Source organism: Chaetomium globosum, genomic scaffold, assembly GCF_000143365.1.
Source record: "Chaetomium globosum CBS 148.51 scaffold_5 genomic scaffold, whole genome shotgun sequence".
Classification (NCBI taxonomy): domain Eukaryota; kingdom Fungi; phylum Ascomycota; class Sordariomycetes; order Sordariales; family Chaetomiaceae; genus Chaetomium; species Chaetomium globosum.
The window spans coordinates 2487953-2502756 of NT_165980.1; the positions used below are offsets into that span (position 1 = coordinate 2487953).

Genomic DNA, 14804 nt, shown 5'->3' on the forward strand with positions numbered 1-14804 from the left:
TATTCCTCAATCCCGAATCCCGCAAGGTATACCATGTGCGGGCATGGAAGCTACCGACCTAATTATCACGTATTCCACCAATGCTGCATGCATGCTATGCTGTATTACTTCAACTCCATACTACAACCTACAAGTGGCCTTCCAACAGCTTAAGACAGAGCTCAACTAGGCTACCCACCGCCCCAAACGGCATGAGCAGGCCAGGGGGTGGTTCGGTGCGGCTCCATATGCTCGCGCTGGTGTCCCAAAGAAATCAGATAAGAGAGTTCGGGACAGTGAGGGTGGTTACACTGTAGTCGGCCAGAGATGCGTCTTGGGAACCACAAAGACGGTTGGGAGGGTTGACAGCATAGGTGCATATGCTGTGCACCCGTGTGCGGCTGAGGGTTGGTCCGTTGTGTGGATGGCTTGGACCAGAGCTGACTAAGAGGTCTCGATTGTGCTTATTAATGAGGGCATTTAAGCATAATATAGCACCGATTTGTGGCGTGTTCACCGTTAGCCCATTACTGGGTACTCCTATCGGCACTCGCAACAGTGGCCTGTCCGAGGATTCCGGCCCATCCCGTCCGTGCTGCCGTTGGGGGCCGTGGCCCGCGTGCCGAGTCGGCAAGGCCCATATTCCCGCCACAAGCGTAGGTACTTGGGCGGAGGAATCAAACTCCGGCAGGGGGCGGAATCGGATACCAAGCTTCCTTTCGCTCCCTTGCAACCATCGGCATCGCAAACGGTAGCCACCGTGGACCGTCGCCACGGGACAACGACGAGACCGCTTCTCATGGCTCTAAAATGCCATGTTCGCAGCCAGAGATGGTCAGGGAATCATATTTGTATTGTTGGGAACATATGGTAGATTTTGTCACAAACTAACTCCGCCGCCGCCATCCTCCATCGAACCTTCGCCGCGCTCGACTCTCGGTCAACAGCCATGGGAGACGTTGTAAACGAACCACGGAACGCGCTAGGCAACGAAGATGGCGCCCTGCGCCCCCCCTTGGATGTCGCAATCGTGGGAGGTGGCCTCGTCGGCGTTATCGCGGCACTCGGGCTTGTACACCGCGGAATCCGGGTGACCGTCTACGAACGTGGCGCCAAATTTCAAGAACTCGGGGCGGGGATAGGCTTCCCCAGAGTTGCGCGGGAATGTATGCAGCGGATGGACCCTCGCGTGCTCGATGCTCTAGCCCGGGTAACTCAACAGAACCCCCATGATACGGTTCGCTACTGGGATGGCTTCAACCCACGAACCAAGGAGTCGTCCGAGCTAAAGGAAGGAGCGTTACTTTTTGACGTCCCGGAGCGGGATCTGGCGTTTTGGTCTTGCTTACGATCGCATTTCCTGCTCGAGATGGTGGCGTTGCTGCCAGAAGGCGTCACGCAGTTTGGAAAGCGGCTCGTGGAGTACATTGACGAGGAGAAGAGCGACAAGGTTGTGCTGCGGTTTGCTGATGGGAGCAGGGCCGAGGCTGATGTTGGTTAGTTTTACATCTCACGGGCTGTGTTGTGTCCTAATTCTGGTGTTAACCAACATGTTCTGCCAGTCATCGGCTGCGACGGCATCCACTCGACCACCCGCAAGCTTCTCCTGGGTGCTGACCATCCAGCCTCACACCCCACCTACTCGCACAAGAAGATCTTCCGTGGTCTCGCGCCCATTAACGCGGTAGCCAACGCCCTGGGCGTCGACAAAGCCCACGACTACATCATGCACCTGGGCCCAAATGCCCATACCCTATCCTTCCCCGTGTGTCCCGCCCCCTTTTCCAACCACCACGCCCAAAGAAAAAACAACCAGCTAACCCAAGGTCATATCCCCGCTCCACTACCAGGTAAACAACGGAACCCTCGGCTACATGCTCTTCGCGATCCACGACGCGGACGAGTGGGCAGACCCGCACACCATGACCGCGCCCAGCACACGGGACCAAGTCGCGCGCGCGTTCCAGAGCTGGGGCCCGCACATCGTCGAGGCCGTGAGCCTGCTGCCCGAGAAGCTGGACATGTACGGCGTGTTCGACATGGCCGACCACCCGGCGCCGATCTACGCCGCCGGCCGCGTGTGCATCGCCGGCGACGCCGCCCACGCCAGCAGCCCGTTTCACGGCGTCGGTGCCGGCATGGGTATCGAGGACGCCCTCGTGCTGGTGGAGCTGCTGGCGCAGGTCCGGGACCAGAACGAGGCTGGGGCTGGGGCTGGGCCGCCGGCACTGACGGCTGCTCTGAAGACGTTCAGTACCGTCAGGATGGAGCGTACGCACTGGTTGGTGCAGAGCTCGCGGGATATGGGGAATATTTACCAATGGCGGTATCCGGATACGGGGAGGGACAGTGCCAAGATTAAGGCCGAGTTTGAGCGGCGGGCGAGGAAGATTTGGGACTTTGATGTGGATGGGATGGTGGCTGATGCAAAGAAGGAATACGGGAAACGAAGGGCGGGTGAATTGTAGGGACAATAAGGGTTCTGTCTGGTCCCGGCATCGTTGTACGTGTAGATGTGTCTAAGCGTTAAGAAATGTATCTCCCAGGCTCCCTCGCCAGAATAGAACGGAGAGAGAGTGCCATCCCGGTGCGCGGCTAATATTTAATAAGGTTTAGCGAACTCCCTTGAAGCTACCACGGAAGGACTTGAACGAGGGATTGAAGCGGTGTATTAACTCCATTTTACTGCTCGTTAACTACGACGAGTATCTAATACCACCAGGTCGATGACCTACCTACCCTCAGACGACTCCCATCTCCTGTTGCCCCGTTCCGCGTCGCGTGTAGCGGAAACGGCGTTGTCTCAGAGACCTTTCCCACCCTGATCACAATGTAGGTAATCGTGACTGGATGAATCAGCCACCCCTCTTCTCCGTTTGAGAACACTCACTGCAGGAGATAGCTTCCTGCGAGATAAGCTCAGCATCTCCCAGTCCTGGTGAGCACCATGGCTTGATAGCCCTGGTTCGGACTTTCGGACTGACAGCTTAGGTAAGTCCGAAAGACCGCCACGCAGACGCGACGGTGTTGGATTGGGCTAGCCCAGGGGCTTACCCGAGCCCCCAACCATGGGTGTGGGTGTTTACACGGGGAAGCGAAAGTTGCGGCTCATTGCCCGGGTACATAACACATCCCGTATATGTTTAGTGCTCATATCGGCGTGCGGTTCCCTAGAAAAATTAATAGCCCCCTGGTTTCTGAAGTCAGCAGCAACAAAGCCCAAATACCCACCACCACTAGCCGGCCCCCTGTGCGTTTCTTTCAACAGAATACCCGGCCTCTGCTGGCTCCCTAAGCTACCATGATTTCCGTAGCCGACCTCGATTATGCCTCCCGCAAATCCAGCATTTTCCTCTTTGCCCCCCATGTCGGCACTTTCACCAAGCAGTCCATGGACAAGCTCGTCCGGCCACTCGCGGCTAGCGCCCACAGGGACTGGATCCTAGATACCGTTGCTGGTCTGCCAACATACTGGGATGCCCTGGCGGTCAAGATACCCAACATAGGGAACGCAATTCCGGGCCGCCGTCAACTAACTGATCTCGACACATGGTTCCGGCACGGCGCAGGCGACGTGACGCAGGACGATGCCACCCTCCCCAGCATCGTCGTCGGCCCCTTGGTGGTACTCATACAGCTCACCCAGTACTGGCGCTACCTCGAGCTCACACGACCGGACCACTTAGAGGACTCGGCGGACTTACAAGCGGACGTGGTCACCCGCCAGACCCAGCCGGGGAGCCAAGGTCGAGACTTTGGGCTTCTGTGCCGGGCTACTAGCCGCCGTGGCTGTGGCTAGCGCCGGTAATCGACAAGAGTTCCAAAAATATGGCGCCGTAGCGGTGCGGCTAGCCATGATGGCCGGTGCGCTCATCGATGGCCAAGAGGCGCGCGACAAGGCGACCCGCGACGGCGGCTCCGTGTCCTATGCCATAGCATGGCGCGGCCAGAAGCCGGGAGAGGAGGCTGCGCGCATAGTCAAGGACCTGAACCCAAACGCCTACTTCGCCGTGCTTTACGACGAGGCCCGCGCCACCGTGACCACAACCCGACGCACGGCTCCCAGCCTCGTGAACCGGCTCCGGGCTGCTGATGTCACGGTGGCCGAGATTGGGATCAAGGGCCGCATCCACAGCCCCGACTCGGAAAGGAAGAACAACACTGATCTACTCGTGGACCTGTGCAAGTCATTCGAGGATCTGCAATATGCTGACGCCGCCTCTCTCGCGTTGCCGACCTACAACAACGAGGCTGAAGGCAGGCCTGTGTCGCGGGATCGCGGTAATATGACCGAGATGGTGATCCGCGCCATCTTAGTGAACCAGTGCAACTGGTATGGGACGTTTAAGGGTGCTACGGAAGGCAGGGAGCCCTTTGTAGTCACCTTGGGCCTGGAGCGTAGTGTGCCACCGACGCTGATGCGCAGTCTCGGACCTCACCAAGTGCACTACGAGGACCTGGCGGACAACGGCATCCCCCCAGCTCCGCAGTCTCCTCCCAGGGCAGTCATTGAAACCCAACCACAGCCACAACAGCAGCAAGATACAACCCCGCCGAAAATCCTCGAGAACGACAAAGACGCCATCGCCGTCGTCGGCATGTCCATCAAGACAGCCGGCGCCGACGACCTGGACGAATTCGTGGAGATGCTCAAGACGGGCCGGTCCCAGCACGAGCCCGTGACGCGGGAGCGGCTCATGCACGACATGCTCTTCCGGGCCGCCGCGGACAGCGACCCCAACCACAAGTACTACGGCTGCTTCATCCGGGACTCGGACGCGTTCGACCACCGCTTCTTCAAGCGCAGCCCGCGCGAGTCGGCCGCCATGGACCCGCAGAGCCGCCTGGCCATGCAGGCCGCCTACCAGGCGGTCGAGCAGTCCGGCTACTTCACCGAAACAACCGCCGCGCCCGAGGGCCGCGACAAGAAGCACGTGGGCGTGTACCTGGGGGTGTGCGGTATGGACTACGACCACAACAGCACGTGCCACGAGCCGAGCGCCTTCACGGCGACGGGGGCGCTGCGCAGCTTCATCACGGGCCGGGTGTCGCACTATTTTGGGTGGACGGGCCCGTCCATGACCTTCGACACGGCCTGCTCGTCTTCGGCCGTGGCCATCCACACGGCCTGCCGCAACCTGCTCTCGGGCGAGTGCACGGCGGCGCTGGCCGGCGGCGCCAACACCATCACCAGCATGCTTTGGTTCCAGAACCTCAGCGCGGGCAGCTTCGTCAGCCCGACGGGCCAGTGCAAGCCCTTTGACGACGCCGCCGACGGCTACTGCCGCGCCGAGGGCATGGCCTTTGTGTTTTTGAAGAAGCTGTCCGACGCCGTGCGCGACGGCAACCCCGTGCTGGCAACCATCCCCAGCACGGCCGTCTACCAAAACCAGAACAGCACCCCCCTGTTCGTGCCCAACTCCCCCTCCCTCTCGATGCTCTTCTCCGACGTGATGCGGCAGGCCGGGGTCGCACCGCGCGACATCTCGCTGGTCGAAGCGCACGGCACGGGCACGCCCGTGGGCGACCCGGCCGAGTACGAGAGCATCCGCACGGCGCTGGGCGGGCCGCGCGTGGGACGCACCAAGCCGCTGCCGATCGGGTCGGTCAAGGGCCACATCGGGCACACGGAGGGTGCGTCGGGGGCCATCGCGCTGATCAAGGTGATCATGATGATGCGCGGCGGCTTCATCCCGCCGCAGGCCAGCTTCACCAAGATGAGCCACAACATCGCGGTGCGGCCGGACGACATGATGGAGGTGGTGACACAGCTGCGCCCCTGGGCCGACCCGCACAAGATCGCCCTCCTCAACAACTACGGCGCCTGCGGCTCCAATGCCAGCCTGATCGTCGCGCAGCCGCCCCCGGCCCTGCGCGCACCGACGCGTGGCGCCCATCAACACCCCGAGGGGCGGCGGTATCCGTTCTGGATCGCGGGGCTCGACGCCCGGGCAATTTCCGCCTACGCGGCTAAGCTGATCCGCTACCTCCCGTCGTCTCCCCAGGACATTCCCACACTCGCCGACATCTCCTTTAGCATGAACCGGCAGTCCAACCGCGGCCTAGCGCAGGGGTTCGTGTTCAGCAGCCGGTCGGTGGCCGAGCTGCAAGAGAAGCTGGCGCAGGCGGCCGGAGCGGCTGGGAAGGAGGCCGCGGCGCTGGTGGGCATCGAGCCGGTCAGGGCCGAGCGGCCCGTGGTGCTGTGCTTTGGCGGGCAGGTGTCGCTGTTCGTGGGGCTGGACAGGGCGCTGTTCGACAGCGCGGCCGTACTGCGGCGGCACCTGGACGAGTGCGATGCCGCCGTGACGGCGCTCGGCCTCGACAGCATCTACCCGGGCATCTTTGAGCGGGAGCCGGTACAAGACACGGTCAAGCTGCAGACGATGCTGTTTGCTATGCAGTATGCCTCTGCGAAGAGCTGGATGGACTGCGGGCTGCAAGGCAAGGTGGCCGCCGTTGTGGGCCACAGCTTCGGCGAGATCACGGCGCTGTGCGTGGCCGGCGTGCTTAGCCTGGAGGATACCATCAAGCTTGTGGCGGCCAGGGCCAGACTGGTGCGTGATTCGTGGGGTCCCGATCCGGGTGCCATGATGGCTGTTGAGGCCGACGAAGGCCTCGTCCGTGAGCTGTTGCAGGAAGCGAACCGCAGCTCGGATGGGTCGGCCGGCATTGCTTGTTACAACGGACCGCGCAGCTTTACCCTCGCCGGATCGACCAGCGCGGTGGATGCGGTGCAGGCGACCATGTCGGCTGACGCCAAGTTCAAAGCCATCAGGAGCAAGCGGCTGAACGTGACGAACGCCTTCCACTCCGCCCTTGTCGAGAAACTGGTGGATTCCCTGGGACAGGTCGGAAAGGAGCTGACGTTCCACCCACCCACCATCCCCCGTGGAACGGGCAACGGAAACGCCCTTTGACGCGGCCTCGATGGACTGGACATTCGTGCCTCGCCACATGCGGGAGCCCGTATTCTTCAACCACGCCGTGCAGCGGCTGGCCAAGCAACACCCGCAAGCCATCTTTCTCGAAGCGGGCTCCAACTCGACCATCACCGTCATGGCAAGCAGGGCGCTCGCTCAGAGCCAGACCTCCCCTCCGGACGCCCATCATTTCCAAGCCGTCTCCATCACCACCGCGACGGGCTTCGACGGGCTGACCGACGCCACGGTCGCCCTGTGGAAGCAAGGTCTGCGCGTCGCCTTCTGGGCCCACCACGCCCTGCAGACGCTCGAATACGCGCAGCTGCTCCTACCCCCCTACCAATTCGACACATCCCCCTCCTCGCGACACTGGCTCGAGATGAAGTCACCCCAGAAGGTGATCGACAAAGCCGTAAAGGCACTCGTAGCGGCAGGAACACCGCACCAACTGCCCCAGAACCAAACCATCGACCCCAAAACCCTCCCCCTATGGACCTTCGTCGGCTACCAAGACGCGCCGACCAACAAAACGGCGCGCTTCCGCATCAACACCGAGTCCGCCCAGTACAACACCTACGTGCTCAGCCACGTGATCGCCCAAACCGCGCCCATCTGCCCGGGCACGCTCGAATGCGACATGATGATCGAGGCGCTGTTCAGTCTGCACGCGGACGCCCAGGAAAACGGTCTGCAGCCCGAGATCCGCGACCTGGTCAACCACACGCCCATCTGCGTCGACCCCTCGCGCACCGTCTACCTGGAGCTGACGGCGCTGTACAAGAAGCGCACGCAGTGGAGCGCGCATTTCCTCAGCGTCGCCAACGGCGGCGGCGATGCCCATAACCCGCAGACGCACGCCGAGGCGCGGCTGCGGCTGCGCGCGGCGGGCGATGCGGATTATCTGCGTGAGTTTGCGCAGTTTGAGCGGCTGGTTAGTCATGGGCGGTGTCGCGAGTTGCTTGGGTTGGGGCTGGATGTGGAGGGGGTGGAGGTGCTGCAGGGTCGTGGGGTGTACCGGGCGTTTGATCCGGTGGTTGAGTATGGTGAGGTGTACCGTGGCGTGCGCTACCTGGTGGGCCGCGGCAACGAGTGTGCCGGCCATGTGCAGCTGCCCGCGCGGCACCGTGGGGATACGTGGTTGGATGTCGCGTTGAGTGACAGTTTCAGCCAGGTGGGTGGGTTGTGGGTGAATTTGATGACGGATGTACCGCCGGGGGATATGTACATCGCGACGGGGTGTGAGGTGACGATGCGCGCGCCGCGGGCCACGGCGCGGGGTGAGGGGGATGTGTGGCATGTGTATGGCCGCCATGCGCGCCAGAGCGACAAGGCGTACACGACGGATCTGTTTGTGTTTGATGCCGCGACCGGGTCGCTCGTTGAGGTCATGTTGGGCCTGCAGTATGGGCGGGTGGCCAAGGCCTCGATGAGCCGGATGCTGGCGCGCATGACTACGGATGAAACGGTGGTGCGGACCAAGGCATCGTTACCGCAGCTGCCGGCGACGAATTCTTCCCCTCCAGCTACCGCTCCGGCCCCCGCCATGGCTGTTGTCGAGGCGAGCCGTAACTCCAAGAAGCGGAGCAAGAAGACCGAAAAGAAGGAGGCCAAGCCCAAAAAGACACAAAAGGATTCCGGATGGCGAGACATTACCGAAGAGGTGCGCAACCTTGTGGCTCACGTGTCCGGCATTGAAGCCAGCGAGATCGGGCTCGACTCGGAAATGGCCGACTTTGGTATCGATTCCCTGATGGGAATGGAGCTGGGCCGGGAAGTCGAGTTGACGTTCAAGTGCAAGCTGGACCAGGCCGAACAGATGGAGGCCACGAGTCTGCGCAAGTTTGTGGCGGTTGTGGCCAAGGCTCTCTTTGGTACTGATCAGCCCGCTGAGGTGGAGGACGAAGCCAGTGAAGCTGAAGACGAAGACGATGATGATTCATCCTCCACTGGTGAAGGAGGGACATGGTCGGAGCCAAGCCAAGAAGACGGAAGCAAAGAGTCCTCTGGTTTGCAGACGCCGGATTCGAGCAGCTACACCCCCCCGCCGGAGAAAGCCCAGAAGGCCGGGCCCGTGCCAGGCAACCTAAAGCCCCTAAACGCACCAACGGCGCCGCCAGCCGTGAGCAACCTGGTACTATCGCCCGCCGACGTGCTCGCAGCCTTCGGCGAGGTGAAGATGGCCACCGACAGCCTCATGCGGGAATACGAGATCGACAAGACGGAAAGGACCCTCCTTGCGGGCAGCAACCGTCTCTGTGCGGCGCTGGTGGTGGAGGCCCTCGACGAGCTAGGCTGCCCCATCGGCACCGCCGCGGCGGGCCAGCCACTCGAACGGGTGCCGTTCCTCCCGCAGCACGGCCGCCTGATGCAGTGCGTGTACGAGTTCCTCGAGCGCGACGCGCGGCTCATCGACATCGACGTCGCGAGCGGCCAGCTGACGCGCACGCACGTGGCGGCGCCGCGCAAGACGAGCCAGGCCATCCTCGAGGACCTGCTGACCAGCCAGCCCGAGTTCGCCGTGGCCAACCGGCTCGCCTACCACGCGGGCAAGCAGCTGGCGGGGGTGCTCAGCGGCAAGACGGACGGCATCCGCGTGCTCTTCGGCAGCCCCGAGGGCCGCGAGGTGACGGCGGCCATGTACTGCGAGCACCCGTTCAACCGCATGAGCTACCGGCAGATGAGCGACGTGGTGGAGGGCCTGGCGGAGCGCATCCAAAGCCGCGGCGGCACGGGCGAGACGTTCAAGGTGCTCGAGATGGGCGCCGGCACGGGAGGCACCACGCTCGTCATGGCGCCGCTGTTGGCATCGCTCGAAGCGCGCGGCATCATGCGGGTCGAGTACACTTTTACTGACCTGTCGCCGTCGCTGGTCGCCAATGCTCGTCGGCGGTTCGGGAAGATGTATCCCTTCATGCGGTTCGCAGTGCATGACATCGAGAAGTCGCCGGCCGAGGAGTTGAGGGGCCAGCACCTGGTACTTGCCAGCAATGCCATCCATGCCACGCACAACCTGGTTGTCTCGGCCTCGAATGTGCGCCAGGCCCTGCGGCCGGACGGCTTCGTAATGATTCTAGAGATGACCGAGGTGGTCCCCTTCATCGACCTGGTCTTTGGGCTGCTCGAAGGTTGGTGGCTATTCGATGACGGCCGGAATCACGCAGTTGTGCCGGCCGAGCACTGGGAACGTGAGCTGCACACTGCAGGTTTTGGGCATGTTGACTGGACCGACGGGAACTTGCCCGAGAACGCGGTCCAAAAAGGTCATTTTCGCGATGGCTTCAGAACCCCAGGGTCCTCGCCTACCAAAGGCCGCCCCGGAGCAAACGATGGAACTCGACCGAGGTGATGTGGCCGCTCGCACGGCCGAGGCGGAACGGCTTGTGACAAAATACTCGAACGCCTGGGCCACGCCGAGATTGCAAGCCCTCGCCGCCCGGCGGGAAACAGACCAAGGCCAGCCGAAGCGCAACAAAGCAGATCTCGGCGCCGTGGTTCTCGTGACCGGCGCGACCGGCAGCCTCGGTTCGCACCTGGTGCAGAAGCTGGCCGAGAACCCCGAAGTCGCGCAGGTGGTGTGCCTCAACCGTCGCAGCAGCAGCGGCCTCTCCGCCGTCAAGAAACAACAGGAGGCATTCGCATCCAGGGGCATCACGCTGTCACCCGGGGCACGCGCGAAGTTGCGGGTCCTAGACGCCGACACCTCCCAGGCCCAGCTGGCCCTCCCACCGCACGAGTACACCTGGCTCCTGCAACACGGCACCCACATCGTGCACAACGCGTGGCCCATGAGCGGAACGCGCCCCATCAGCGCCTTCGAGCCCCAGCTGCAGGGTATGAGGAACCTCCTCGACCTCGCGCGGGAGATGGCCACCCGCGATGCCGTCCACCCGTTCCGCGTCGGCTTCCAGTTTGTGTCGTCCATCGGGGTGGTGGGCTACGCCGGGGAGCCGCGCATCCTCGAGGACCGCGTGCCTCTTTCGGCCGTCCTGCCCAGCGGTTACGGCGAGGGCAAATGGGTGTGTGAGCGGCTGCTGGACGACACCCTGCATAAGTACCCCAGCCTTTTCAGGCCCATGGTCGTGCGGCCCGGCCAGATCTCGGGATCGTCGAACAGCGGTTTCTGGAATCCTGTGGAGCACTTTGCGTTCCTGGTAAAGTCGGCGCAGACCCTGCGGGCGTGGCCCGACTTCGACGGCGTGCTGCAGTGGATTCCGGTGGACCACTGCGCGAGCGTCATGGCGGATTTGTTGAAGATGGGGGTCGCGGACGCGCCGGATGCCTATCCGGTGTATCACATCGACAACCCCGTAGGTCAGCAGTGGAAGGCCATGTCGCCGGTGTTGGCGGCTGCCCTCGACATCCCACCGCACGCGATCATCCCCTTTTCGAGCTGGATCAAGAGGGTCCGCCGGTCGCCACTTCTTGCCGAGACGGAGAATCCGGCGGCGCGTCTCGTTGACTTCCTCGACAGCCACTTCGAGCGCATGTCTTGCGGTGGCCTGATACTAGATACGACCAAAGCGAAGGAGCACTCCCAGACCATGGCCAAGGAGGGTCCCGTCGACCCAGACCTCGCCCGTCTATATGTCGCGGCTTGGAAGAAGATGGAATTCCTCAGGTCGTAAATGGCCACAGGCGCTTGGGACGACCGGTTTTCTTTACGGCAGTTATAAGGGTAGTAGTCAGGGGGAGTTTTTGTGTTCATTTTCTCTCAAGGGCGTGGGTGTGTCGCGGTCAATTAAGCTGTTGTCGAAGCGCGTGGCGCAGGGTGCGAAGTGACGGAACAACCTATAGGTTTCGCTCCGATTTTTTCGTTTTCCTTTTTTCTCTTTGGTGATAGAATATCAGACATACTATTCGGACTTGGGATAATCAGATTGAGAACAGCAATGGATCGTCGCTGTTTGCACCGCTTCCTGATGGGTTCCAAGTTGACCGTGTCGTGGTTTTCGATGATTTGTGTGGTGGAGTCTGCTGTTTGTACTGTACCGGCGTAAATACACTCAGTACGTGGGTCCCTTGCCGTATTCAAACCTGAAGCTTCTTCCGTTGCGTGCCAATCCCGATCGAACATATTACCACTCGTACGGAGCCAACCGCTAATTGAAAACCTCGGGGGAATTGGACGCGAGTTCGGGAGAAGTCGAGGCGAAAACCAACTTGCCATGGAAGCTAATCAATACATTCCTCCAATCAAACAATATACGCCGTGACGGCTAGGTGCGTTTGCTGCTTGATCCAAGCTAAATACGTTCTTCGGTGCACGTAATGAAAGACTAAACCTTGGCTGACATTGGAACACGCAGTATTAGTGTATCAATTGAGGTACCCATCATGATTCCATCCATGTACCTATGGATGGAAGTGGAAATCAGGCCAGCCTAACAGGTAACATCCGATGCGGAGAGTTACCTTCATTTGGCCGAAGTTCGTCGAATCTATCCGGGAAAACTGCTATCCGTAAATTAGGAGCAAAGGGTTTGAAGTATAAATTTAACGGTTGAGCCGTCCCCTGGCTTCAAGTTCCATCTGACTTGATCGCCTGATCCATTCGAGCCGCACCAACGAATGGGCATGAAAAAAAACACGGGACAATCATGAAGCTCTGTTTCCTTTCCCTTTTCCCCTTGTGGGCAGACATCGCGTCTGCTACTATCACCGCCACCGAATCCAGCTCCAGCATCAATGTCAAAAACGACCGTCTGACTTTCTCAGTTAGTAAAAGCGCCGGCACGATCAACACTCTCACTCTTGACGGCCAGGATCTGTTGGGCTCCGGCGGTCGACTATACCTTGACTGCCACTGCGACAGTGGCTACTGGAACGGGGGCTCATTCCAGCTCTACAAGGGCACCGACAAGTCGGGAACTGCATACGCCGGTGTGCGAATCTCGGCCAAAGTCGATAGCGGCAGAACCTTCGAGTCGTACTATTTCTTGAGAGATGGCGAGACCGGCCTTCACACCTTTGGCCGCGCCGCCTACCCTAACGGCGGTGGTCTCGGGGAAATGCGATTCTTGTTCCGACCCAGCACGACCATCTGGAATCACCTTTCCTCGTCTGATGAGATGTGGTCGGTGTTGCCAACGGATGCTGGGCGGACGACTGTCCAAGACACGACATACCGCATCTCCGGAGACGGCATCAACGCCAAGTACCGCACTCAGATGTCGGATTACTTTTCCAAGTACATGTTCGCCGAGTCCTGGGAGTATCACACCCACCACGGTCTATTTTCCGACGGCCAGGGCACCCGGGATGGTTCTACGTACGGGGCTTGGCTGGTCATGAACACCAAAGACACGTACTATAACGGTCCGAAGTGGTCTGATCTGACCGTGGACGGCATTGTCTACAACTACATTAGTAGGTCGCGGCACTTTGCTTTTGTGTCTCTGGGGATAGGATGCTTACTGACCTCTGCCCATAGTTTCGAATCACCATGGGAATGGCAATCCTGACACCCAAAAGTTTGACCGCACCTTTGGCCCGGTAACGACACCCTTTACCTCAATTCGTATCTGACTTTGATACTGACAATCTCTCAGCAATACTATTATTTCAACAAGGGCCCAAAGGGCTCTTCGGTTAACGACCTCCGCAGCGACGCCGGTCGGTTTGCCGATCCCAGCTGGAACGCCGACTTTTACGACTCCATCGCCCAGCACGTTCCTGGCTATCTTCCTACCTCTGGCCGCGGGACCTGGAATGGCCGAATTCATCTTCCGGACGGAGTCACAAAGGCGATCGCAGTTCTCGCGAGCAACGGACGGGACTTTCAGGACAATAACTTGGCCACCAAAGCCCGGCAATACTGGGGCGAGGTCAGCCCCAACGGCGAGATCACCATCCCTCGGGTCGCCGCTGGCACATACCGCCTAACCGTCTACGGAACCGGCATATTTGGTCAGTACATCCAGGACAACGTCGTTGTTAAAGCGGGAGCCGCAACCACAACAACAGCAACATGGACTCCCGAGTCCGCCGGAACCGAGCTCTGGCGCATCGGAACACCGGACCGGAGCAGCGGCGACTTCCGGCACGGCAGTGAGCGCGATACGACGAGGACTAACAAGCCGAACCAATACCGCCTGTATTGGGCCGTCCACGATTTTCCCAAGGATTTTCCCAATGGTGTGAACTTTCACGTAGGAAAAAGCGACATCAAGCGGGACTTCAACTACATGCAGTGGAGCGTCTTTGGCGGCAAGGGAAACTCGATCCGGCCGGATCCGTACTACACCAACGTCAACGCTTGGAATGTCACGTTCGATGCTACATCTGATCAGCTGGAAGGCAAGAAACAAGCTACTCTGACCATCCAACTTGCCGGTGTCAAGACCTCGGCCGGCAACACCGATGACACGGGCAAGGCGTTTGCTAATTTAGATTACACCGTCACCGTCAACGGCCGAGCTCTTCCGGTTTGGACCATTCCGTAAGTGTAAATATCTCAGGGACCTGGACAATACTTCATTACTAATTCATCCTCCCCACCAGTGCCAACCACAGCAGTTCCTGCGGCGCGAGATCCGCCGCTAGCTGCTACAACACACGCAACCTATGGACCTTTGATGCCAGCTATCTCAAGCAGGGCTTGAACACTTTCACGCTCGCTCTCCCCGCTCGGGCCACCGCGCCGGAAAGTGCTGTGCTTCCGGAGAGTGTCTATCTGCAGTATGACGCGCTGAGGTTGGAGGTTGCCTAACTGTTTGTAACTGTTTTGGCACCAGTCACTTCCATGCAGATCAATGAATATTGGCGTTGGCGTTGGTTGAGCATACATCAGCTCTTACCTTTCCTCGAGGGAATACCCAGGTATCAAAATGTGTTACAGTGATAATTCGAAGTTTGGGAACGGGAAGACGCCCCAAAGCTGCCCTTCAGAACACCCTGCCATCGGAA

General features: G+C 60.3%; 5 protein-coding genes across 5 annotated transcripts; all 5 read left to right on the forward strand.

The window, feature by feature from the left end:
• Positions 1-928: 928 nt before the first annotated feature.
• CHGG_07644 (uncharacterized protein) lies at positions 929-2447 on the forward strand (the record flags this gene model as incomplete). The annotated part of the gene is made up of 3 exons (XM_001225299.1): positions 929-1475; positions 1542-1744; positions 1830-2447. The coding sequence occupies 3 exons, from the start codon at positions 929-931 to the stop codon at positions 2445-2447; spliced, it is 1368 nt and encodes a 455-aa protein (XP_001225300.1).
• An 833-nt stretch (positions 2448-3280) lies between these two features.
• Positions 3281-6896, forward strand: CHGG_07645 (uncharacterized protein; the record flags this gene model as incomplete). The annotated part of the gene is made up of 2 exons (XM_001225300.1): positions 3281-3604; positions 3666-6896. 2 exons carry the CDS (start codon positions 3281-3283, stop codon positions 6894-6896), a joined length of 3555 nt encoding a protein of 1184 aa, XP_001225301.1.
• A 382-nt stretch (positions 6897-7278) lies between these two features.
• Positions 7279-10245, forward strand: CHGG_07646 (uncharacterized protein; the record flags this gene model as incomplete). Its single annotated transcript, XM_001225301.1, has 1 exon — positions 7279-10245. The coding sequence occupies one exon, from the start codon at positions 7279-7281 to the stop codon at positions 10243-10245; it is 2967 nt and encodes a 988-aa protein (XP_001225302.1).
• Positions 10246-10684: 439 nt separating this feature from the next.
• Positions 10685-11524, forward strand: CHGG_07647 (uncharacterized protein; the record flags this gene model as incomplete). Its single annotated transcript, XM_001225302.1, has 1 exon — positions 10685-11524. The coding sequence occupies one exon, from the start codon at positions 10685-10687 to the stop codon at positions 11522-11524; it is 840 nt and encodes a 279-aa protein (XP_001225303.1).
• A 972-nt stretch (positions 11525-12496) lies between these two features.
• Positions 12497-14607, forward strand: CHGG_07648 (uncharacterized protein; the record flags this gene model as incomplete). Its single annotated transcript, XM_001225303.1, has 4 exons — positions 12497-13265; positions 13330-13391; positions 13448-14337; positions 14400-14607. 4 exons carry the CDS (start codon positions 12497-12499, stop codon positions 14605-14607), a joined length of 1929 nt encoding a protein of 642 aa, XP_001225304.1.
• Between the last annotated feature and the right edge of the window lie 197 nt (positions 14608-14804).